The sequence below is a fragment of the Sebastes umbrosus genome, chromosome 14 (assembly GCF_015220745.1).
Source record: "Sebastes umbrosus isolate fSebUmb1 chromosome 14, fSebUmb1.pri, whole genome shotgun sequence".
Lineage (NCBI taxonomy): Eukaryota > Metazoa > Chordata > Actinopteri > Perciformes > Sebastidae > Sebastes > Sebastes umbrosus.
Genome location: NC_051282.1, coordinates 12,929,969 through 12,954,077, shown reverse-complemented (window position 1 = coordinate 12,954,077; position 24,109 = coordinate 12,929,969). Strand labels below are relative to the sequence as shown.

The 24,109-nt window shown below is 41.5% G+C and overlaps 1 protein-coding gene across 2 annotated transcripts in view; it reads left to right on the top strand.

Annotated features, from left to right (window-relative positions):
- LOC119500961 (myosin-9-like) overlaps window positions 1–24,109 on the top strand; it is a 43,901-nt gene that overhangs the window by 6,484 nt on the left and 13,308 nt on the right. The window contains exons 2-17 of one of the 2 annotated variants that reach the window (XM_037791002.1): window positions 9,274–9,605; window positions 12,366–12,522; window positions 14,191–14,218; window positions 14,359–14,452; window positions 16,179–16,199; window positions 18,023–18,115; window positions 18,228–18,291; window positions 18,628–18,726; window positions 19,257–19,400; window positions 19,540–19,635; window positions 19,772–20,043; window positions 20,186–20,359; window positions 21,163–21,336; window positions 21,463–21,577; window positions 23,484–23,668; window positions 23,934–24,055. In XM_037791002.1, the coding sequence (XP_037646930.1) occupies window positions 9,279–9,605; window positions 12,366–12,522; window positions 14,191–14,218; window positions 14,359–14,452; window positions 16,179–16,199; window positions 18,023–18,115; window positions 18,228–18,291; window positions 18,628–18,726; window positions 19,257–19,400; window positions 19,540–19,635; window positions 19,772–20,043; window positions 20,186–20,359; window positions 21,163–21,336; window positions 21,463–21,577; window positions 23,484–23,668; window positions 23,934–24,055 (2,165 nt within the window). In that variant the 5' untranslated portion in view covers window positions 9,274–9,278. The remainder of the gene's footprint in view (window positions 1–9,273; window positions 9,606–12,365; window positions 12,523–14,190; window positions 14,219–14,358; window positions 14,453–16,178; window positions 16,200–18,022; window positions 18,116–18,227; window positions 18,292–18,627; window positions 18,727–19,256; window positions 19,401–19,539; window positions 19,636–19,771; window positions 20,044–20,185; window positions 20,360–21,162; window positions 21,337–21,462; window positions 21,578–23,483; window positions 23,669–23,933; window positions 24,056–24,109) is intronic. The other variant, XM_037791003.1, reaches the window with a different exon arrangement.

The following is a 24,109-nucleotide window of genomic DNA, read 5'->3' as shown; positions in this document are numbered from 1 at the left end:
GTTGTCCACAAGTCAAAGATATTCAGTTTACTGCCCTAGAGGAGTAAAGAAATCAGAAAATGATCACATTTAAGAAGCTGGAGTCAGAGTTTTGACTTTTTTTCTTTCTTAAAAATTGCTCAAACCGATTTATCAATTATCAAAATAGTTGGCGATTCATTTAATAATTTTATTTAATTTTATTAATCAATTAATCGTTGCAGCTCTACAATAATATACAATATGTTAACATTTCTAAAGGGAGGCTGTCAGTTGGACTGTGTCAATTTTCTTATCTGAGTACTCCTTTATTTTCTTTTAATACTTGACCCTAGTAATAGACTTTGTTGATGACTGGCAGGGCAGTGAAGTGTCATGCATATCCCACGTAGTTTCCTACACAGTCAGCTGAGATTCATTCATGCAGGAAAAAACATTCCAGTCAGAGCGGAGACTGTCAAGATTCTCTATTAACCATGGCAGAGCTGATCATGACATCACTCAGTATGTACAGTAGTTAAGAGTGTTGAATAGTCAATACTGGCCGAAATTCACTTGTTGGCCAAGTATTGTGTACACATACAAGGAATTTGACTCCCGTTTTTTGCATTGCTCTCAATGTACACAGAAAGGCCTAGACATAACAGCTAGGAACAAGAAAGGGCAACAAGCTTGCACACATACTGCATGCCATGTTCCATATATCACTAATGGTGCCCTTTAATTCAGTTCTTCCAAACATATTTTTCTTGAATGTCTCGTCTATTTTAGTTCTGCCCAAACATATTTCTTCAACAGCATAATTAAGTTGCCTCAGTCAGAATGGTTGAACCGACTGGGCTCAAGGATATATCTGCAGTAGTATGTGTGCTGTGGGTTTTCCATTTCCTTCCACCGCTGTTTATTCCTTTACAATTCCTCGTCTCGGTCTCCCCTTTCTCTGTTCCCTGTCTATGTTCCCCTTCATTTTCCCTCCCCCATGCCTCTTTTCCTCTGCTTGTTTTTTTTTGCCACCACCCCATCCTTTCCTCCATCCTCCCCCGCACAGCACGCACCTGTAAGGTTTCAATAGAACTGAACAATACCAGGAAATGGTTGCGCTCTGACTTGGACTATACACAGAAATGAGATTTGTGATCTCGACGGACGGACCTTGAACACAGTTCTTGTGATGACTACATGTGGCTCAGTGGATAATTCTGCTTTCTGTTTTGGGGCATAAATGATGAGGTAATGCTTGATCAGTGATTGCTGATCTACGGCCTAGCCCTCAATGGAGTGCCTGTTTAATGATCAGCTTCCTGTTTGTTTAAGAAGACGTGATAGTCAGCACCTGGCTCTCCATTTACCCATGAAACTTCCTTGTAGATAATGATTTTTGTAAAGAGTTTCTCTCTTTCTATCTTCTTTTTAGTGATGTTTTTAACACTCTGCAAAGCAGTTGACTCATTAGTGTAAATACAGGTTATGCAATGTGAAGTAAAACCATACATTTATGGCTGAGAGACCCCACACAATAAACCTAAAACAGAAAAGTAATCTGTTTGGTGGTGATTGTGGTGAAGCACAGTTGTATTACTGTACATGTCAGAAATTAGACTTTGTCCGTGGTTGGGTGTGTGTGAGCTGCACACCTGGCGTAGAAAAGTAGTTATTTGCGCAACACATTCACCACAGACACTTTTGCTCTGTGAACTTTGAAACATGCTGTGTAATGCGTCATCTTCTGTCTCCCTTTGAACAGTTTATTCCCATGTCAGTCCAAAATTGTATTGCACACCAGATGCCCGGGTTGTCATCTAGCATGTGGCTCTCGGAGGTCTGTGATTGCATTGTTTGATGAGATAAGTCTTATGAGTGACTCAAAGGGAGTGCCCTAGGTAAAGATAACAAGTGATATAGGTAAAAAGAGCCACACGATAATCCAAAAGCGTGAAGAAGGGAGTGTGGTCTGGTGATAGGATGAATGTTATGAGAACATATATGCAGAAGTGAGGTAGTAATAACAGATTTTCTTCACTGAATCTGTCAGAAATATAAGACCTAGCGGTGCCAGCTCAGCATTCCACATGAAGAAGCATTGCTGACAGATTGAAATGTGTATCTTAACTCCCCTCTGCATTCTTTCACCGTCTGCTAAAAGGGCTTACGTAACCACCTATCTATTTATCTAAGGGTCAATACTGTTGAGTGTTCTAGTAAAAGGGCAAACTGGTGCAGTGCAGTATCTGCTCTGTTTTGTCAAATAACCAGTTAATTGTGCATTCAACGGTGTAATCAGATAGCTGGTTTTAATGACAGATGCAGAATGTATTCTATGACCCTGAAAATGATGCGTTTATCAGACCGACACCCTATTTCCAATTATCTGTCCTCCCTGTCATTTAACAGAAGTGTACAATGGGTCTGCCTTCTGACTCCCATTGGACAACTGGTTGAAATAGGTAAAACAGACATTTATTCAGAATCTTTATACATAGCCCAAAGCACTTGAATTGATACGTTCATTTGAAGTAGTTGTATAGGTCAGTGATTCTCAACTATGAGTATTGATAAAACCATTGAAATATTAAGCTAAAAGTAATGGACAAACTATTGAAATAGCTAAAGTAATGCAGAAATGGTTGAAACACCAAGCTTCTGCAAAAAACAACAACAAAACCTTAAACACTTTGAGCTCGTGTTAGGAAGTTAAACAATTAATAATTCCCTCTCTAATATCTTTTTTTATATTAATGTGAAAACATCTCCTTCAAACAACTGGATTTATTCAAGTTTCTCATCAAAAAATACATTTTTACAAGATTACATTTGAACACATCATGATAACGTTATAATTTACCTTTGCCTAATACTCATGTTTACAATGAATAGAGCCTGAACGCATCATAATGTAAATCAATGCAACCTCCGTTAACGTTAGGTGAAAGCTCCGTGCAGGACTGTGCTGCCTACTTGCTGCTAACAGATAACTAGCTCTCCTTCTGGTGATTTCAACAGGGATTTGTTGTTTCTATTATCAGGAAAAGGGTGTGTCCCCTGGACGTGCTCCAGCTACCAGCCAAATGCTGGTAAAATATGCAGGTGGCTGCTAGATTTGCTTCACTCACCAGCCAAAAAAAACAATGATAATCTATTGAGTTGAGTCTATTGTCATCCCAGCCTGGGATGATACATTTATCTCCCGATCCGATACTATCACGATACTTGGGTGCTGATTTGATATGTATTGTGATTTTTAAGTATTGCAATTCTATAAGTATTGCCATTCGATATTACAATTTATTGCGATTTGTTAACTTTTTTTAACATATAGACCAATATATTCATTTAATATTCAGGTTAGCATGCAGCTAACCAGAATGACTGGTGGTGTTGATGAATGGGTACTTGAGTTCATCTGACAGAGCTGTGGTGGGGTTACATCAGATAAAAGTTGGGAACCACTGTACAGTAGGTGATGTGCTGAGAGCTTTAATAAGACCTCGTAGGGGCCTCTAGTTGTAAATGGCAGATGGCATTGGCCAGCTTACAGTTCAAAGTGAAATTGGATCCTGGTTGTGGCAGGAATGTGAAAAGTAATGTGGAAAGTGATGTAGATCTGTCAAGCAGTGCAGTTATTTTCCATCAAGGGCTTAATTTGCTTCTCAAAGCCACACAGCGTGCGCTCAAGAAAATGCCACCTTCCCTCCTCCTCGAAAGACTCGCACACAACAAGTTCCACAAATGGCAAAATAGTTTTCTCAGTTGGTCATTTCCTCTTTTCCTTCCCTTTCTTGTCTTTGCCCCACCCTTCCACTTTCAGAAGGAGGGCGAAGGGGAGAGAGAGCGGGAGAGTGCCGACGTGTGAGCCCATAATGAATTTTGACTGACTCCGTACCTTTCCAGGCCCTGTCTGGCACCCACTCTCACTTTCATGAGAGAGAGCGAACTCTCAGGCAGTAGATCATTGGGCTGTGAGGGGGATGAAGCCAAGACCCAAGAGGACCTGACACTTGAACTAGAGATTAGAGCATTTGTTGGAAAGAGTAATCTAAACAGTTGAAGCCAAACGGACAAGAGAGACAACAGTGCAAAACAACATCCACAGCGTGAGGAGGACAGCGGATGAGCAGACTTGGCTCTGCTCATGCCGGCTGGGATGTTGTGAAGGGATGCAGTTGGTGGGAGTACAGTGTTATTGACTTTTTGGTCATTCTATTAATATTCCTGTCAATGGGGCAGTCGACGCAGCACAGCTGCTTTATAGGTTCCCTTTAGCTGGAGCAGGAGGGTTTGACTGTACATGGTCATGCTTTGGTAGAGGTCGTCTCGACTCCTGGTTTTTACAGTAACTCGGGGAGAGTCGCTGAGGTGGAAAGGAATGAGAGGGAGTCTGACTGACGGAGGGATGGCCTCAGTTTTATAAAGACCAAAGTTGACCTGCTTTCTAAACAGGACAACTGGGACTGAAAAGGACGCTCTGTAGCTCTTCCCTTTTCCTTTCCACCTCTTCCTCCAAAATCCTGGCCACTGCATCACTTCCTTTTCTTTGTAACCACATTCTGGTTTCTGTGATGAGGCTGGTTTCTAAAACTATAAGGATACAGCTAACTCGGTTTCTAAAACCAGCCTCCGTTCTCTTCCTTGTGCTATTTATTTTATGGTTCCTCTTCCTTTTTCAAGAAGGCTGCTGCTTTGACAGGACACTGCTAACTCCGTTTTTCATTTGGGCATTTTGAGAACATAATCCTTTAATGGTATCTCAGTCAAGTCTCATAAAGTTCATGGATTTTTTGCCAAGCGTTGGTTTCGGGATGACTGTTATCTACCTACTGCCATGTATCCAATTAATGAGTAATCCTTGTTATGATTATCTAAACCGGTTAATCTCATCATAAATAGGTCTCAACAGAATAGATAGTAAATTCTTTCACATCAGAGCGTGTTGCAAAGTGACAAGGAATCAGAGAAACCTTGATTCTTACAGGATTATGGAGGACTTGGCAGGGCGGCAGCAAAAACCTGAGCCGAACAGGGGGGCGTTGGTTTTATCTCAAAGTCAAGTCAACATCCATGTCTTCCTATAACTGTCAGCCTCCACAATTGTCTGATGGGAGTTCTTTAACCCTCCTCTTTTTTCCTACTTTCAATATAGAGCAGCACTTGTCGAACTAGAATAGCTGTTGGGGTAATTTTAGTCCTCATGCTAATCTCTGGAGGTGGTTTGAAGTGTGTCACTGAGTTATCTGTGGCAAGCATGTGAGTCGGACTGAGGCAGACATCAACAGAGCTAAATTATAATAATTAGAGCTAAAATGCTTAGTTATAATAATGGGCAACTATATTGATAATCATGCGAGTCATTTTTCAAGCAAAAATACCAAACAATCCCTGGTTTCAAATTTTCTTTGTTTTATTCGATAGTAAACAGAATTTCTGTTTTCTGACATTTTAAACGATTAAACTAGAACAGTGGTTCAGTGGGGGGTAACCTGATTATTCTGCGGGGTCGTGACTCGAAAAGGTTGAGACCCACTGATCTAGAAAATGATCGGCAGATTAATTGATGAAAAATAACTGCAATCCAGTTTAAGAGCCATTTGACTGCAGCAACAGATGGTGTCTGTATTTGTTAGAAGAAGTGTTTGAGATGCTGTTTTCATGGCGTCCAACATGTCTCCCTGCACCTTGAGGATAGTGGAAAAACATAGCAAGCTAAAGCAACAACAGAGCTTTGGGCGTGTTCAGCCTGTTCTATTTCTCTTCTTGTTTTTGCCAAACAACAAAACTAGTGGGATTACAGTCAGTAATGGCTCATATTCAACTCTGCATGGGGCCAACTGATACAAATGTAATGGTCAAGTATATTGTAAAGGAGCATGGGAACATACTCCGACACATACACAAAGGGACTGAGAGTCTGTTCGATCTGTGATGCTGATCTCCTCTGAGTGATGAAACTCCTGAAGACACACATGACCCGCTGATGTGATGGGAATAAGGGGAGGAAACGGGAAGGAAAGCCAGAGAATAGGTCTCAGAGAGACGTAAGAGGGGAGGCATAAAGGACAGAAATTTGTGGAATGCCGTTGCTCGCTGTCTCTCCCTGATAAAGGGTGAGTATGGGAGGAATGCGACCCTGAAAAGACTGGATAAACAGAAGGGTGGGAGAGGGGGGGGTGTTAGGACGCTGGAGAGGGAGTGGGGTGGCTGAAGGCAGAAGAGGCAGCATGTAGCCAGCTGAGAGGTAAAACAGGACTAATTTGCCTCACGTTCTGTTACAGGATGGGGTCGGTACACGAGAGATGAGTTAGGAGGCGGGTTTAGCAGTGATGGACGTCAGCTGTAGCGCAGCCTGACAGAGCGTTGATAGAGGAGGGAGGGAGGCAGGGGTCATGAGAAGAATGGCTCTCCCTCTGCTTTCTTTCTCACAGATCAGGGTTAATGTGCTGGAACAGACGGGGCCGACATAATAACCCTGTTAAACGCAACGACCTCTACTCTTCTTTCTAACGATTCTTAAGGGGCTGTCACCTTTTTTCAGTACAAATGAGGAATGCTGCGTAGTTAGTTGGCATTTTGTCAAGAGCATAGTTGATGAAATTTTGTTGATTGTTGATGACAATTATTTTTTAACAGTTATCAGAAGTAGAGCGTTAAATAGGCGGTCATGCCTATAGATTTGCAGATATTAACTTATTGTAGATATATCGGTATCTGTGTATGTGTCAGCCAATTAACAAGAAATTGTAGTACAGAAATGCCAAATGAGATTTGAGGTAAGGCTGGGCAATATGGCCAAAATCTTCTATCACAATATAGGTCATTTTATATCTCGATAACGATATATATCACAAAATAGCATGTTTTCTGGTAATAAATAAATAGTGTATGTGTTATAACCACATGGTAAAGCCTATTTTTTATACTCCTGTGTAAATTAAATACTTCAGTATTTTCTCATTTTAAGAACTTGAGTGCAAAATGAACGTCACAGTTTTAAGTGAAATTATAGAGAAAAAGAAAAATATTGGCGTAGCCTATATTTTATAGACATTTTTATAACGTCTTGACGATATATATTGTCATATTGCCCAGCCCTATTTGAGGTAAATTAGAAACGGTGTCATTAGTTTGTCCAACAGAGAGCATTGAAAGTTAGATTTTTCAACTGTAAAACTTAGTCTGTATCTTAATCACAGTTTACATTTTTCTTTTTAAAAGAGGCCGAAGGTATGCATTTTAAGTTTGTTATGTATTTATGTCAAAAAGAAATAACTAACTGATGTATCGGTGTCAGGTTTTTTAAGCTCCCAAATATCATAAAAACATCGATGATCAGTCGGTCAGTTTTAAGTATCCATTAGTACAAATAGTAACCTAACTAGTAACTTAGCCACAAGTTCCTCAAAATATATTTAGGAATTTTGGAGACATTATGTTTGAGTTATGAAATTGCATCAAAGTTGATCTGCTGTAATAAGCTTAAGGAATACAAAGTTAGTTTAAAATTAAAGTCTATTATCAAGCTTGGGAGATGCAAGGCTTGTAAGAGCAATGTTTTCTCCCACATTGTTGATATGCGCACATCCCTTTTTTTAAACTATAATTCTTGCATTGAATAAAAGTGTTTTATGCACTGTTCTGAGCAGTGTTTTATGATGTTGAAAATGAGAGAAATGAGAATTTGGCACCAGAGCCTCGTCCCACCGGACAACATTGCAATGCAATAAATAATCTTAGGCGCATGAAACACTTCCAGCTAATATATTATTTCAGACCTGATGATAAATGTAACACTGGGCCGAACCTGACCTCTGCTGTGATTTTCATAGTGTTTGCATATGAGCACATGAACACATGCAAACAAGCCTGTATAGGACAGCTCTCGGTTTTCCGTTGGAGCTGAGGGAACGTTGGAAGAGGCTAACGACGCTGGTGGTGCTGCGAAGACGGCTCCTCCTGTGTGGGAATGATAATAGAAATGGTAAAGTCTTGGACCTTGTTGTCAGTGAAAGCACATCATGTTCAGTGGATTGCCTGGAGTGTCTCTGCACTTGCTTTAGTTGGGCGGGTTGGTTCAAGCACACTCTCCTCATTTTCCTCATACTGGTAATACTAGTCTAGTCACTTTCTGTAAGGATTAAACAACCGCAGCACTCCCTGTCAACAACATGTGTGTGAGCTTTCAAAGGTGTGTTAAACCCATTATCCTTCACATAACTTGAGGTCAAAGGTCAAAAGACCCCTTTAAAAATGTCCATGACGGTTTTTCCCCGCCAAAATTTAGTGCAAGTTTGGAGCGTTATTTAGCCTCCTTCGCGACAAGCTAGTATGGTTGGTACCCATGGATTTGTGTTAAGGTGTTTTTATCGCGTTAACTTTGACTCCCCAAATAAAGAGATGGTAGGCTACCAAGAAAAAGTGTGACCAAGACAAACAAAACTTAATCGTTTCAATGCAGTTATGTACTAAATTGGAAAAAATAAGCAAGAAACACTGAACAAATCATCTCTACTTTGAAAATGCTAGAAACCGTGAATTCCAAAGAACATGATGCCTCTGTGGTGTTGTATGCAAAAAAAAAATTCTCAAAACAAAACTTGCTTACTCCTTTGATCCTTTTATCTTTGATGGTTCCTCTAAAGCAGAAAAAACAGAAACAGGAATGTACAAAAGGGACTTTTGTTTCCTGATTTAGTTACTGGATTTAGTCCCTGGAACTTGATGCGGCCATAAGTCAGGCAGATGTTTACACTGTCTCTCCAAGATCACCCACGGTCAACTCCTCTCCTCCCCCTTCTGAGCAGATACTCGACCAACCAGTCGGAACGACAGCAAAGGCGTGCTCCCTCACAGGCTTCCCACCAGCAGACAGACAATTTGTTGGTGCTGGAGGCACCTCTGCTGGGAGATGAAGGCAAATGTTTCTTCTTCTCTGTCACCCATATGGTCCAGCAGCTGGAAATTTGATTAAGTGTTCACAGCAGTTTGCCAAGAAGTAACACGGAGCCTCGTTTGACATGTTTTATGTCGACCCGACCTAACTTTGAGCAGACTCTTCCTGTTCCTGTACATCCCACCAGTGGTGACCTTTGCATTCCTTAGAGATTGCATATGAAGATAGAAGGGTAGCAAAGTCCTGGTCCTATAAACATGTAGCAATTCATATATGTATATAATTGATTTTAGTTTGATAATGAATAACAAATATTTAAATGATAATCAGAATTAATCTGGGTTTCTGATCTCTGTCTATAATTTTCTCAGCATTAACCACCAACACTCTTTCTTCCTCTTTTTCTGAAACAGCTACAATGTCAGCCGCAGACAAGTTCCTGTACGTGGACCGCAATGTGGTCAACAACCCGCTGGCGCAGGCTGACTGGGCCACCAAGAAGCTAGTATGGGTGCCCTCGGAGCGCCTGGGCTTCGAGGCCGGCTCCGTGAAGGAGGAGCGCGGCGACGAGTGCGTGGTGGAGCTGGCAGACTCTGCGAAGAAGATCAAGGTGAACAAGGACGACATCCAGAAGATGAACCCGCCCAAGTTCAGCAAGGTGGAGGACATGGCCGAGCTCACCTGCCTGAACGAGGCCTCCGTGCTGCACAACCTGAAGGAGAGATACTACTCTGGTCTCATTTATGTGAGTATTAAGCCGGCACAGACGCAAAATGCAAAGCCTTGATTCATACATTGTACCTCATTTTGCTGAAGTATAATGTAGCAGTGATGCATGGGCTCATGGCTCATTTTAGTTCCCTTCCAGTTATGGTTCCAGTGTGACTGTTTTTCCCCAGACGTTTCTTTGGAGTCTTAATTAAGATTTAGACCTATGTTGAGTTTTTAAGAATAAAATACAGCTATGCATGATAAGGTTAGGCGATATGGACCAAAAATCTTATTTTGGTATTTTTAGAATGAATGGCGACACACGATATACAGTATATCTTGGTATTTTCTACAAAGTGGGCTAAATGTTCAGTTGTAAAAGCCCAGTCTGTTTTGATTGGTCAGCTGGCCCACTGTTCTGATTGGTCAACCGAACCAAACTCTTCGGAATCCGCTGCAGCTCCGCTCTAAGCTTTGTTTGAGGGCGTACCAAACTAGCCGCTAGGCGTGTATTATGCAAATGTGTTACGGAAGAAAAGGCAGAACTTGAAGCAAGGTGTTTCAGGCAGTTCAGGAGCAGTGTTTCTGTGGGGGAGAGTAACTCCCTTTGGCGTGCTCTTTGTAACTTTGCAGACCGTTTACATGCACAAAAAAACTATATAACACACTAAAGGAAAGGGAAAATGAACAAAAGCATAATAGGTCCTCTTTAAGCTACATTTGAGACAGATAATTGTGGACTGCTTTAATTCATTTAATTCAACAATATAATCATGCTATTTCTAACCATTTGTTGTTCTGGATTACTCCTCTAAAATGTTATTGTGCAATTAATATTTCTTTGTTAAACAGACTTCTGACATCTGTGCCAATTATGAACATGCCCACAGCCTCAAATGTTGGTCTTGAGGAGCTGCAGTGTTTATTCGTATACAAACTGAAACCTACACTGTACATTTACTGCCACCATTTTCCTCTGCATTGTGTTGCTACTATTTCCTTAATCTGTTTGTCCACCAAATTATCAGGGTAACTTGGTCCCATTGGTTCAAAGCATTTTCCTTTTTATTGTTATGAAATCCCCCACTGGTTAATAGAAAACAATCCGTCATTGCCGGTCTCCAAACCAATTTATCTCCCTGTCTAACCTCCTAATTATCTCATTGAGCCCCATTGTTTAAGACAACCCATTGTATGCACTATGTCACCACAAAGACAGTGTTTAATCCGCCAACATACTCATGGTATGCAAGCATTCTCTTCCCCTCTGTCTTTCTTATTTGCTCCCCTCTCTCCATGTTTGGAGTTTATCTTGTAAACAGGAAACTGCAGGGAACAATGTAGTCCAGAGTATGAGGAGAAAGAGTTGGGGAAGGAGGGAGGGGCGTCACAGTCTAGTTTTTGCAGCGATGGACATGGAATGTAAATGGTGTTGTAACTGCTATTACTTCCCCCATAATTAATGTTATTTATCCCCATGTGGTGGGCTGGAAGGGATTTGGTCTCTTTGACTCTGTGGTGTGTGACCCCGGTCATGTCAACACAGCCAGTTGTCCCTTCCCTTGCTCCCTCCAGGGATCCAGGCTACGGTTGGTTAGAGCGCCTCCAGGCTCTGTAGTCTTTATATTGACCGTTTCTCAAGGGAGATCGGGTGTACAGCAGAGGGAGAGATGCCTGGTACAGAGATGTTGGGAGGGCAGCACAGGAATGCAGCACATGGGGGGGAAAAAAATCTGAAGTTATGTTAGGAGGAGAAAGAAAAAGATTTAGTGGAGTTTGTAGAAAGGATTGGAGGAGGGCTTTAATGTTCAAAGCAGACAAGATAATTCTACTACCTGAGATATGACTTGGCTAACCGGTCAAGTAGCTGTAGTTTTATGATGCCTCTGCCAATCATCAGTTTAAACTTGCAGCAGGGTGGGGTAGAGATTACATAATGATATAGAAGAGTAACAAGCTAGAGTTCATGAGAAACTTTCAGCTCCGTCTTGATGGGGGATGGGAAGGCCTTGTTATTCAATCAGTGCCGAGTACAACCTCTCGATTTTTATAGAGAAACAAATTTTGGGGGAAGCACAACCCTTCTTGCACATTAGCAGAGGTGGGACTAAGTCATTGTTTTGCAAGTCACAAGTAAGTCTCATGTCTTTGCACTCAAGTCCCAAGTCAAATCCCAAGTCAAGACAGTCAAGTCCCAAGTCCTAAACTTTGACTTTCGAGTCCTAAACAAGTTATAATGCAGTCTTCACCAAATGTAGTGCCATTTTAATAACGGAGTAACTGGCACTTCTTCATGGTTTTCTCCTGCAATTTGATTGGATGCTGTCGGATTGGTTCAAACAAAGTGGATCTGGGGAATTAAGTGTAAGATAATCAAATGCAAGTCCCAAAAATATTCACCAAAAATAGTATCCAGCGTTAAAAAAAAACAACACTTTTTGGGGATTTAGCAATTAACAATAAAAGAGAGAAATTCAGTTTGTTCTGTTCACTTATTTCCTCTTCCCAAACAAATCAATAAAGCAAATAAACCCAACATCTCCGCTGCTGTCGGAGTTACCTCCGATGAAATGACCATCATCCCAGTCCATGATCATGATTCCACTCTGCACACTAGATGCAAATCTCCTTAATGATATTTTCACATGTCCAGTCGCTAGAATTTGCCCTAGAATAATTTGATATATCCCTTTAACACAAGAACCCTTCTCTTCCTCTGGTACCTTCACTTCTTCTTCTTATTCCACATTCAAGTGCACCGTTTTTTAAAATGCCAACTCCATCTTTCCTGCAGACATACTCTGGCCTCTTCTGTGTCGTCATAAACCCCTACAAGTTCCTGCCCATCTACTCAGAGGAGATTGTTGACATGTACAAGGGCAAGAAGAGGCATGAAATGCCGCCTCACATCTACGCCATCACTGACACAGCTTACAGAAGCATGATGCAGGGTAAGTCGACGTCCCCAGCCGATGTCAAACTGTTGAGTATTGCATGAGAACATTAGAAGGAAAGAATGACATGGAATTTAAAGTCTGCTGGCCTACATGATGTGCTTTTTTTTTGCTTTGAGTCAAACCGTTGCCAGTTATTTTAGCAGCCCCTCCAAGCTCGTAATATGGGTTTAAGATTGCATTGTCAACGAAGCTACTGTTCTGAGTGGTACCGTAGAGATCTATAAACTGTAAGGCTCCTAAGAGACAAGGTTGCATGCATACATGCTGTAATATAGGTTTTATAGTTTATTTGCGTCAGTACCTGCTCTAAAAAATTAACAAGGTGCATGGGATTAGCTTGTATATTGAGTTTGGGCCTTCAAATGGAAGACAATGAGGACCAATTGCTTACCTTGCACGGCAGCTGGATTCTAGCGACGACAATTGCGGGATCACATATCACACGAAAATCCATCTTGTCAGGCTTCAAGCAATGTGTTTGTGTCTGGCAAGCCCGAGCATGGACCAATCAGTGTCCTGTGAGGAGCTACTGGCAGCTACAGGCGTGGCTTAGGTGTGTGTGACAACAATGGCGGCTCCTGAAGAGGTTAGGGTAGATGCTGCTATAGCATCACTTATATCAGAACTGGAGAGTATATCTACACTGAAAGAAGAGCAAAGAACGGCACTGAAGGCCTTTCCGGATGTAAAAAATGTTTTCGCTCTTCTCCTGACTGGCTTCGGCAAGAGTTTGATTGACGGATGGTTCATCCAATCACCTGCCAAGTATTTTTTTAAGTGCCTGCTCTTTTCCAAACAGTTTCCAATGACGGCTTCTCAGATGGTTCTGTGTAACAAAACATCTGGATTTGATGCTAGCCAAACATTTCACATGATTTACTCACTCCGCTGGCCTCAGAAAATACCAGACACACTCAATTCTAGCTAAGAGAGGTTGTTTTTAAAAAAAAAAAAAGGCATGTGTGTCTCCTATACAGCTCATTTGTCACATTATTTGGAAGATTATATAGATGATGTCAAAAAGTTTGTTCTTGAGACTGATACTGCTCAATGTAATTTTTTAGACTATAGTTTAGAGTGATTATGTTTTGAAACGTGTCCTGTTAACTGCTCCTTTTTACTTTGCTAATGCACATTTCCTGTGTTAGGCATATGTCATCTTGCTTTTTTGAGGGGTTTTACCCATGCCACATTACCTAAATATGCAGTGTTTTGTGACTTGAATCAAAATTTACAACATTACAAGCACCTAATTGTTATTTCCGGCAGGGCATAGTAGTCCCACTTCCTATATGCGCTCTTAGCTCGGCAATACAGCTCCATTTTTAGGCCTGTTTTTCTGATGTGCACACCGCCCATAAAATCAACTCCTCTCTGTCCCATTTGTACTCCTTTTTTTTCTCTCCATGTTTGGCAGCAGTAAAGTGTTCAGACCACATTTTGGGAGGGGAAGGGTAATTAGCTTGTTTAGTTTTAAACCCAGCAGCACCTCTTTGCAGTCACAGGAAGCCGGATATGGATTTCCTGTCTGTGGCCAATGTACTTGCTGTTGTACAGACTACAAAACTGTATTCGCTGTGGTGATAAAATATGCTCACTTAGAATATGCAGCACAGTTGTTCTGCAGGGGTTGCATAATCAACATTTGCATCTTTTCTGCAGATCGTGAAGACCAGTCCATTCTTTGCACGTGAGTTACAAATCTCCACATACGACATCACATAACACGTTAGAGTAGAGCTAACATTATTGTGATCAATTCTTGACTGTCACTCTTTTGTCTTTTAGACCCTCCTTTTCTAAATAGTTTTCTCTCCGTTTGTCTCATAGAGGAGAGTCTGGTGCCGGTAAGACAGAGAACACCAAGAAGGTCATCCAGTATCTGGCTCACGTGGCCTCCTCTCACAAGACCAAGAAAGACCAGGTCAGTCCTGCTTCTGATCCACACAGTTCATCCCTCAAACATTCCTCCCATTACTCTTTTAACTAGGGATGTCACGATACCAGAAAGTCAGTAGTCGATACCAATACCAGTGAAATTCCATGATTCTCAATACCAATTTGATACCACGGTAAAAAACAAAAGTAAAACAATAAATCCCATGTACTTCAACTTCCACTCTTTTATTATGGTTTGCACACTGTTTTTTCTTAGGAGGTTAAACAGGTCATAATTCCCTCTCTATTATCTATTTTATATTGCTGTGAAAACATCTCCTTCAAACAACTGGATGTTTTTCAACCGTCTCACCAAAAACTACATTTTACAAGATTACATTTGAACATGATAGAATTTAGCCTTGCGGTACTGTAGAAAAATGAGTAACCATCATGTTTTCAGAACTTTGGCATCAACTTGGTACCATTGGGCAACTCCGAGGTTTGAAAAGTGAAGCCAATGCTGAAGTGCTTTAAACTTGCATTCTTTCTAACAGCCAGCAGGGGGCGACTCCTCTGGTTGCAAAAATAAGTCTGATTGTATAGAAGTCTATGAGAAAATGACCCTACTTCTCACTTGATTTATTACCTCAGTAAACATTGTAAACATGAGTTTATGGTCTCAATCGCTAGTTTCAAGTCTTCTTCAATACAGCATGATGTTCATTTAGTAAATTATGGTCCCATTTAGAGTCAAATAGACCATAAAGCAGGGTATGCTTAAGGGCGTGGCTACCTTGTGATTGACAGGTTGCTACCACACCGTTGTCAAAGCTAGGTGTCAGTGTTTTCGTCTTCAACTTTAACCCTTTCACAGTTTGTTTTCGGTTCATGAAAGTTAATTGTAACATTTCAGTCTCCTAAAAATGTCTTATACAGCGTTCGGTTGTGCTTAGCTCTTCCCACGTGTCACTTCTGGTTGCAAAAACCAAGATGGCGACGGCCAATGGGTGACGTCACGATGACTGCGCCAACTTCTTGTATACAGTCTATGCTAGGTACCGAAGTATTGGTTCTCGAGACATCCCTACTTTTTTACATCCCTCCAGTCACACCTTTTCTATTTCAATTTACCCCCTTCATCTCTCTGTTCACTCCCTGCTGTTTCTTTTTTGTTTGATTCATTTTCAGGTGAGACACAATCCCTAAATCCTCCAGTGCTTTCATCTTCCAGGCACAACATTTTCCCAACCCTGTTTGCACACCACTTTTTCCATTGTGATGTGTACCTGTGTGTGTGTGTGTGTGTGTGTGTGTATGCGCACATGATTGTGTACATGATTGTTAATCCATCATCACATTGTTGTATTCAAGCAGCTCATTTTCTGCAGTAGACAAACTCTTCTGTGGTGCAGCTGCCACAGAAAAGAGCTACTATCAAAGGAAAATGGGTGGCAATCAAGATAATCGCCCTGCAGGCACAGAGAAACAGTAGTGCACACTTTTTCTGACATTTTATGTAGACCAGAGGGCTTACTTCATGTATGATGTATTTGTTTTTTGCAGATTTTACTGCGTCTTCTCATCAGAAATAAAACTCAGTCTACCTAAGCATTACGTCAGACTCGTCTGGAAAGCCTGCACTACTGTTATCTGGCCCGCCAGCTTTATATGATAGATGCTGCTGAAAGCAACATGGTGGGGTTTTGATGAAAACCACATCTATCATCCCTTTTTTTGAGGTTGTTGTATTTCTCTCTTCCCATCAACAGAACAGCTCGATCCTGTCACATGTGAGTTAACTCTCTCCCTCCATCCACTCTTCCTCCCCCACCTGCTTCTGTCATCACCTTCCTCCTCCTCCACCCCCCACCCTCACCCCCCCACCCCTCCCTCATCCTCCCTTTCTTTCCTTCGCTGGAGCGCACTGTCGTGGGAGTCACTTTGTATCGAAGGCGGAGGTGACCTGTGTTGCCAGCCAATAGGAAGTAGGGAGGAAGTTTGTCTGCAGATCAGTGGCAGCCGTGTGTGTTCCTGTGAAAAATTCAGCCAGACAATAGTAGGATAAGAGGGAGGGGTCTTTGCTGAAAAAACACAGCAGTTTTTGGTCTGATAGATGTATTTATATATTTGTCTGGTTGAATTTTTCATCCTATGTTTTGCTACACTGTGCGTCCAAAATTTGACTGTGCTTTTCTCTTTTTGCATAAAAAAATTGCTTGGGCAGTGTGTGTGTGTTCAACATACACCTGAGTGATTGGTTTTCAGTTTGTTATTTATGAAGAGGTTTCAGTGAGTCAGCAATAGTCCTGAATAGTTTGAAATTAATTAATAATCTAGGGCCTTCAGTCAGTGATCTTGTACTATGATTTAGGGCTGGGCGATGTGGTCAAAACATTTTATCCCGATATAGGTAATTTCATATCTCGATAACGATATATATCACAAGATAGCATGTTTTCTGGTAATTCAATAGAGAAATTGTCTTAATAAAAAAACCCACATGGTTTTGTCTAACATTGTGTGAAGTAAATACTTGAGAAATGAAAAGTACTGAGAATTTTCTCATTTAATTAAGAACTTTAGAGCGAAACTATCAGATTTTCTGAGAAATTTGAGTTGTCAATTTAGATGACGTAATTGTGTATCACGATATCTCGATATAAGATTCCATTGAAAGACAATAAATTATCTTATTGAATTATTGCCCAGCCCTACTATCACTCAGAAAAGCTAAATAAATGACACTCGGGTGGCTCACAGACTTCTGACAAAACATCTGTACAATCATTGCTTTGAATTCTTTAAACTCAACATGTAATATTTACTTTACCTTTGAGTGAGTGCAGTGGTAGCCTTTGGGTTTTGGCTGATGATGTCATTCCATGTTTTTGCTGGATAAATAATAGTGATCATCAGCTAAATAGCTGGAAAAGGAACCTTGTGTGAAAAGTGAGGTAGCTGTGGCAAGACCATAGACTGTATATAAAGATTCTTGACAAGATAGATCCCCAAAAGAGAAGTGTGGAAACCACAAATGCTTAGCAAACCATTTTTGGGGAAACTAAATGAGTAAAAACAAAGACAGTATAGCTCGAAGGAAGAAATATAAAGTTTATATTGAAGCTTAAAGGACTGTTTGTTTGTATTGTGCTTGGGGTTCACTGGATTATTCTGCTCTGGGTAACAGGTGACGGGTTACTGATCACAGGGTCTCTGGGTGTTTGCAGATTTGGGCACTAACCTGACGTTATGTGTGGGGGAAAATGCTTGGGTGCGATGTGTGTGTTGCTGGTGTGTGTATATGGTATCCCTCCTTTTTATCACTTTATGTTTAAATGTTTTGTACACTCCATATCCTCCTCTCTCCTCAGAAGTAAGTACATCATGGGTAAATAAACGCATACCACTATGTCAGCATATTTGTTTAAAAAGAAGCAAACTAATCAGTTTCATTATGAATGAAGTAACATTCTAGTACATGAATAACAGATCATGATGTGAGGTTCTCACAATGCACCAGTCTTATTAGATCTGAATCCATGGCTGAAAACTGTCTGGATTTATTGGTGGTGTTCTTTATATTTTGCCTTGCTGTTCTCTTCGTTTCCGTCAGGGGGAGCTGGAGAAGCAGCTGCTGCAGGCTAACCCCATCCTAGAAGCCTTTGGAAATGCCAAGACAGTCAAAAACGACAACTCTTCCCGATTTGTAAGACTTAGTGTTACATCCCGTGTTTCAGACTTCTTATTAACTGCCTGTTTCCCGGCTGGACTGGTTCCACATGCTTGTCTTAAATGTTCATTGTTTTTTCCTCCTCTAGGGAAAATTCATCAGGATCAACTTTGATGTCAATGGTTACATCGTTGGTGCCAATATTGAAACTTGTATCCTTGAATTTGAAGACACTGTAGTACTTGTTGTCGGCCTTGTGTTTAAAGAGGACCTATTATGTTTTTGTGCTTTTTCCCTTTAGTGTGTTTTATAGTTTTCTTTTGTGCATGTAAAAGATCTGCAAAGTTACAAAGCCCAAAAGCCACGCCAAAGGGAGTTACTCTCCCCCACAGAAACACTGCTCATGAACTGCCAAAATGGGTCCTGTTTAATGCCTTTTTTTGGGATCACAGCAGGATTTTGACTGTTGTCTCACGAGAATACAAACTGATTTGTAGATGTAGCCATGGTAGTATCAGAGAACTTGTCCTTGACAGATTGACCTCTAGACTTGTTGGAGAAATCCCGTGCCATTCGCCAGGCCAAAGATGAGAGGACCTTCCACCTCTTCTACTACTTGCTCACAGGGGCCGGAGAGAAACTGCGCGGTAAGCAACATACTACATAACTCTCTGTTTAAAGACTGAAGACTTAAGGCCTTCACACACTGGGTGCGTTGTTTTTGTGCGATTTAATTTGCACGTCAAAATATTTTTTCTATTCGTTGTTTTTGTCATGAGCACTTTCACACAGAACGCGAATATTACATGTTGAAAAGGCAATGCACATGGTCGATTTTCTGAGCTTTCGCACCACGAATAAAGGCATCAACCAATCGGGTTGAGTTGCGCCTACATTTATGAAACAACAACACGGAGGCTCCGTAGTCCGAACCAGGACGGCAAACTTTATTACACCTTTTAACCCTGATAACGGCAGCGCAGACCAGATCCACTCCTTCCGTTCTTACCTTTCACAATGAAAGCCCAAGACATATAATATTCTTTGGCGAGTGTTTTGAATTTTCGTGTCATTTATTCGTCACGCCCCCGGTGTGTTGAGGCCTTTACAGAGGTCCTTCCTGTATCAACTTCTCTTTTGCCATTTAACTCACTCCCTACCATCCTTCTTCTCTCAGATGAGCTCCTCCTTGAAAATTACAACAACTACCGTTTCCTTTCCAACGGGAACGTTACAATTCCTGGGCAGCAGGACAAGGACCTGTTCAATGAGACCCTGGAGGCCTTTAAGATCATGAGTATCCCAGAGGAAGAGCAGATCGGTAAGGCAGACAGCAAATTACATTTTTATTAAACTTTTTTTTCTTTTTCTCTTCGAGTGGGACTTTCCTTATATTTACCTACTAATGTCAGTGCGACATAAAACCACGTTTATGCTCCTGTTTGTTCTTTTATGTGCAGGCTTGTTGAAGGTGGTGTCCTCTGTACTGCAGCTCGGGAACATGTCCTTCAAGAAGGAGCGCCACACAGACCAGGCCTCCATGCCCGACAACACCGGTGAGTCAGACTTTAACATGAAATAGTTGGCTACTAACATCTTGTACAGTAGTCACCACTGTAGATAACCTCAATATGTTCCTGCAGTTATATCCTGTGTTGCTCACTTTCTCCCTCCCATTTCCTCTTGCAACAGCTGCCCAGAAGGTGAGCCACCTTATGGGCATGAATGTCACAGACTTCACCAGGGCCATCCTTTCACCCAGGATCAAGGTGGGCAGAGACTACGTCCAGAAGGCTCAGACCCAGGAACAAGCAGAGTTCGCTGTGGAGGCCCTGGCCAAGGCCACATATGAGAGGATGTTCCGCTGGCTCGTCATGAGGATCAACAAAGCTCTGGACAAGACCAAGAGGCAGGGAGCCTCCTTCATCGGCATCCTAGATATTGCTGGATTTGAGATCTTTGAGGTAAATAATTGAGGCGGTCTTGACGGTGTAGTCTATAGCATAATTGATCTGTATGTATGAATAATGTATTAGAAATAACAGTTTTTATTTGTGCTGTTGATCAACAGTGTTCTTAAGCATTTTTCCTCCTGTGTCCCCCCAGCTGAACTCATTTGAGCAGCTGTGTATCAACTACACCAACGAGAAGCTGCAGCAGCTCTTCAACCACACCATGTTCATCCTGGAGCAGGAGGAGTACCAGAGGGAGGGCATCGAGTGGAGCTTCATCGACTTCGGCCTGGACCTGCAGCCCTGCATCGAGCTTATTGAGAAACCTGTGAGTTTGGAAATCTTACTCACCTGTCAAGCTTTCGTTTCTTAACGTGACCCTGCATTTTGAAGTTTCCTAGTGGTGTTCTTTATGTATAGAAATCCAAAAGTTTTGGTCAAAGTATGTATGTTTTAGAGTCAAAATGCTATTTTCCCAAACCCTTCTAAAAACTTTTTCCCTCGTGACCTGTCATAGGTTTCTGTATGATGACGCTGCTACATATACAGTATCTTTATAGTCAGTATAGTAACGTTACACACAATAACTTTGATGGCGGTCGGCATGCTCCCAGTTTAGGGAAGCAGACAGGATCGATTTTTTGTTTAGGTGGCTAAAATAAATTTTTCAGCTGCTCCTGTCCACAGCCGCTTTACCTCGCTTTCAGATTGCTCTTTTCGACGGGGAACTAAAACTGTTATATCACTGACCAGACTCCGTTTTACCTCGCAGAACGTATGAGTTTACATACAACCCCACTTCAAAAAATCCGAACTAACCCTGTCAGTCATTTCCAAACTTAGCACAGCTAACTTGACTCAGCTAGTGCTGGCGTTCACATTATTCATAACTTTATTGTTTAGCTTCATGAGTAGAGTAGATTAGATTAGATTAGATTAGATAACGGCTGAGTGGGCGTTTCCATTTGAAAAATACAGAACAGAACGCAGAGGGATCCACCCTTTTTAAGTCCTGTTTATTTCCGATCGGATATCGCTGTTTTTGTACTTCTTTGTTCTTCCACTGTGTTCATCACTTCATGGCCTTTCTGTTCCATGCCTTAAGATCTGTACTCTCCCTTCTGCATGCAGGCCAGTCCCCCTGGTATCCTCGCTCTACTGGATGAGGAGTGCTGGTTTCCCAAAGCCACAGACAAGAGCTTCGTGGAGAAGGTGCTCCAGGAGCAGGGCACTCACCCCAAGTTCTTTAAGCCCAAGAAACTGAAGGATGAAGCAGACTTCTGTATCATCCATTATGCTGGAAAGGTAAATAGTTCATTATGATGCATTCTCATTAACACAGTTTATCATACATTTTCAACAGTTCTCAACCTGTTCAATAATGTCCCAGAGGTCTAAGAGTGAGTCTTCCTGCCTTGTGTTCCTCCTCAGGTGGACTACAAGGCCGACGAGTGGCTGATGAAGAACATGGACCCCTTGAATGACAACGTGGCGTCGTTGCTCAACCAGTCCACTGACAAGTTTGTCTCTGAGCTCTGGAAGGACGGTGAGTTGAGGCAGATGTTAACTTGTCGCGCTAACCCAGGAATCACCGCCTCTCTGGGCGCGGTGCTCAATGTGGGAATATATTTCATGTTGGGTTCCTATTTTTGCATTTCATAGTGTTTTCTTTCTCTTTTATTGTCTGGTGTGTGGACCTTTGTTTTTTACCTTCTCAAATCCCACTTGTTGTTTCCATCCATTTCTTCCTCTGTACGGCCCAATTTTGTCCAATGTCATTCTTTCTGCTACTGGGTCTCAGAGGTACAGAATTGTCAGAGAGCCTATTTTTATCAGCGTTTTCCTATTCTACACTCAGACTCAGGTGACCAGGTTTCTTTTTCATTTATTCAGCCTTTCCCCCCCCTTACTCCTGCTGTCTGTATAAACATGCTTATTTCCACCATGAATCCTCTCTGCCGTCCATCCATTTCTCCTGAATGTTCAAACTTGTGTTTTGAGTTCAAACTTTGAATAGATTAAGATTGTTTCGGTGTCTTTAAAGGGCGGGTCCATCTATGTTTCTGTTCCGTTTTTTCCAAATGGAAATGCCCACTCAGCCGTTAGCAAAAAGCAGTGACGTAGGTTACCACAGTATGCTAATCAAAGCTAATCAATATAGTTGTGAATAATGTGAATGCTAGCACTAGATGAGTCAACGTTAGCTGTGCTCAATTTGGAAATAACTGAAAGGGTTAGTTCGGGAGCAGCAGAAAAAAATTATTTTAGCCACCTAAAAAAAATCAATATTTGTTTAAGTGTTCACTATATTAAGAATATTTTCACAGCTTTACCAATAATAATGATATACATACAATTGCATAAAGCAGCATATTTTGCCCACTCCCATGTTGATAAGAGTATTAAATACTTGACAAATCTCCCTTTATGGTACATTTTGCACAGATACAAAATGTGCAATTAATTTGCTGTTAATCACAATTAACTATGGACAATCATGCAATTAATCACGATTAAATATTTTAATTGATTGACATCCCTAGTATGTATATATATATATACTGTATATTTAGCAGCGTCATCATGCAGAAGGCTATGTCAGGTCACATGGGAAAACGTTTTTAGAAGGGCTTGAAGGGAAAATAGCATTTTGATGCCAAAAACATACATACTTTGAACCAAAATCAGAATGTTTGGATTTTAATACACAAGGAACACCTCTGCGAAGCTACAGAATGATATAATTACCTAAAAAAAAATAATAATAATGGACCCGCCCTTTAGCCAGCTATGTGTGCAGTAACAAAATCTTCTGGTCATCTTCCCACTTGTTGCTCCATCATTGAACTCTCCTTCTCTCCCTCTGTGTAATAGTGTTGTTTGGGGCCTCCTGGTGTTGGTCATGGGTACTGCAGCGATGGGTATATACCGCATGGGTTTGGTTTGGTTTTTCTTTTAATCACCACAAAAATACATGCCCACTGCAACTGCCAAAGTTTGCCACCTTCCTGACACACACACACACATGTATATTTAGTTGAACCATCACACAGTGTTCACTCAGAGAGCCACAAACCGGCGGTGTCAACAGTTGACCGGCCCCCTCATTCACTGCACTAAGTTTGGTTTTCGTTATGGTGTGTGATCTCTCCACGCTTCACTGGCTTTTTGTGACTCCTCTCTTGTCATCCTACGCCTGATTCCCATTTCCCTCAGCATTCACTTGGTGTTTGTGTGGTGTTTCACTGGTCCTGGTATTATGAACCGCCTCGACTCTCTCCTGGTGTGCGTTTACCAAGAGGAAGTGGAGAGACGATGGTCATGGTCAATGGACAATGGGCATTTGGTTTGAGTTTGCCTGGTGAAATATTAAAGTGATTCAATTAAAATCCACTGGCTTCTTACATGATGTCTCTCTTCTCTCTATTTGTCTCTATTATTTCTTCTTTCAGTCGACCGCATCGTGGGTCTGGATAAGGTGTCTATGTCCGACGCGGCCGGTGCCTTTAAGACCCGCAAGGGCATGTTCCGCACAGTGGGCCAGCTGTACAAAGAGCAGCTGTCCAAGCTCATGGCCACTCTGAGGAACACAAACCCCAACTTTGTTCGTTGCATCATCCCCAACCACGAGAAAAAGGTACCCGAAAAGTACTGGTCTGGCATCTAACAACAAAGTCTAGTTTCAAACCCTGCCATCATTCTTAAATCCATCAGAGCGTTAGATGCAGTGGAAACACAAACAGGAGTGTGCAAAATGGACTTTTAGTTCCTGGTTTAGTTCCTCTCGTTCAATATTTCCTGGAAGTTTTTGGTTTGAAAATTACTATAAGCCACTTTGTAAAATAGAGCTGTTCTCTCTGTTGTTGCCACACCGCTAATCAGCAAATGTTCCCCTTTCTCAGGCTGGTAAACTTGACCCTCACCTGGTTCTAGACCAACTGAGGTGCAATGGTGTGCTGGAGGGGATCCGTATCTGCAGACAGGGCTTCCCCAACCGCATTGTCTTCCAGGAGTTTAGACAGAGGTAACAGAATAATAATTCCCAGTATGTCTTGTTTTCTGGCAGGTTATGTGTTAG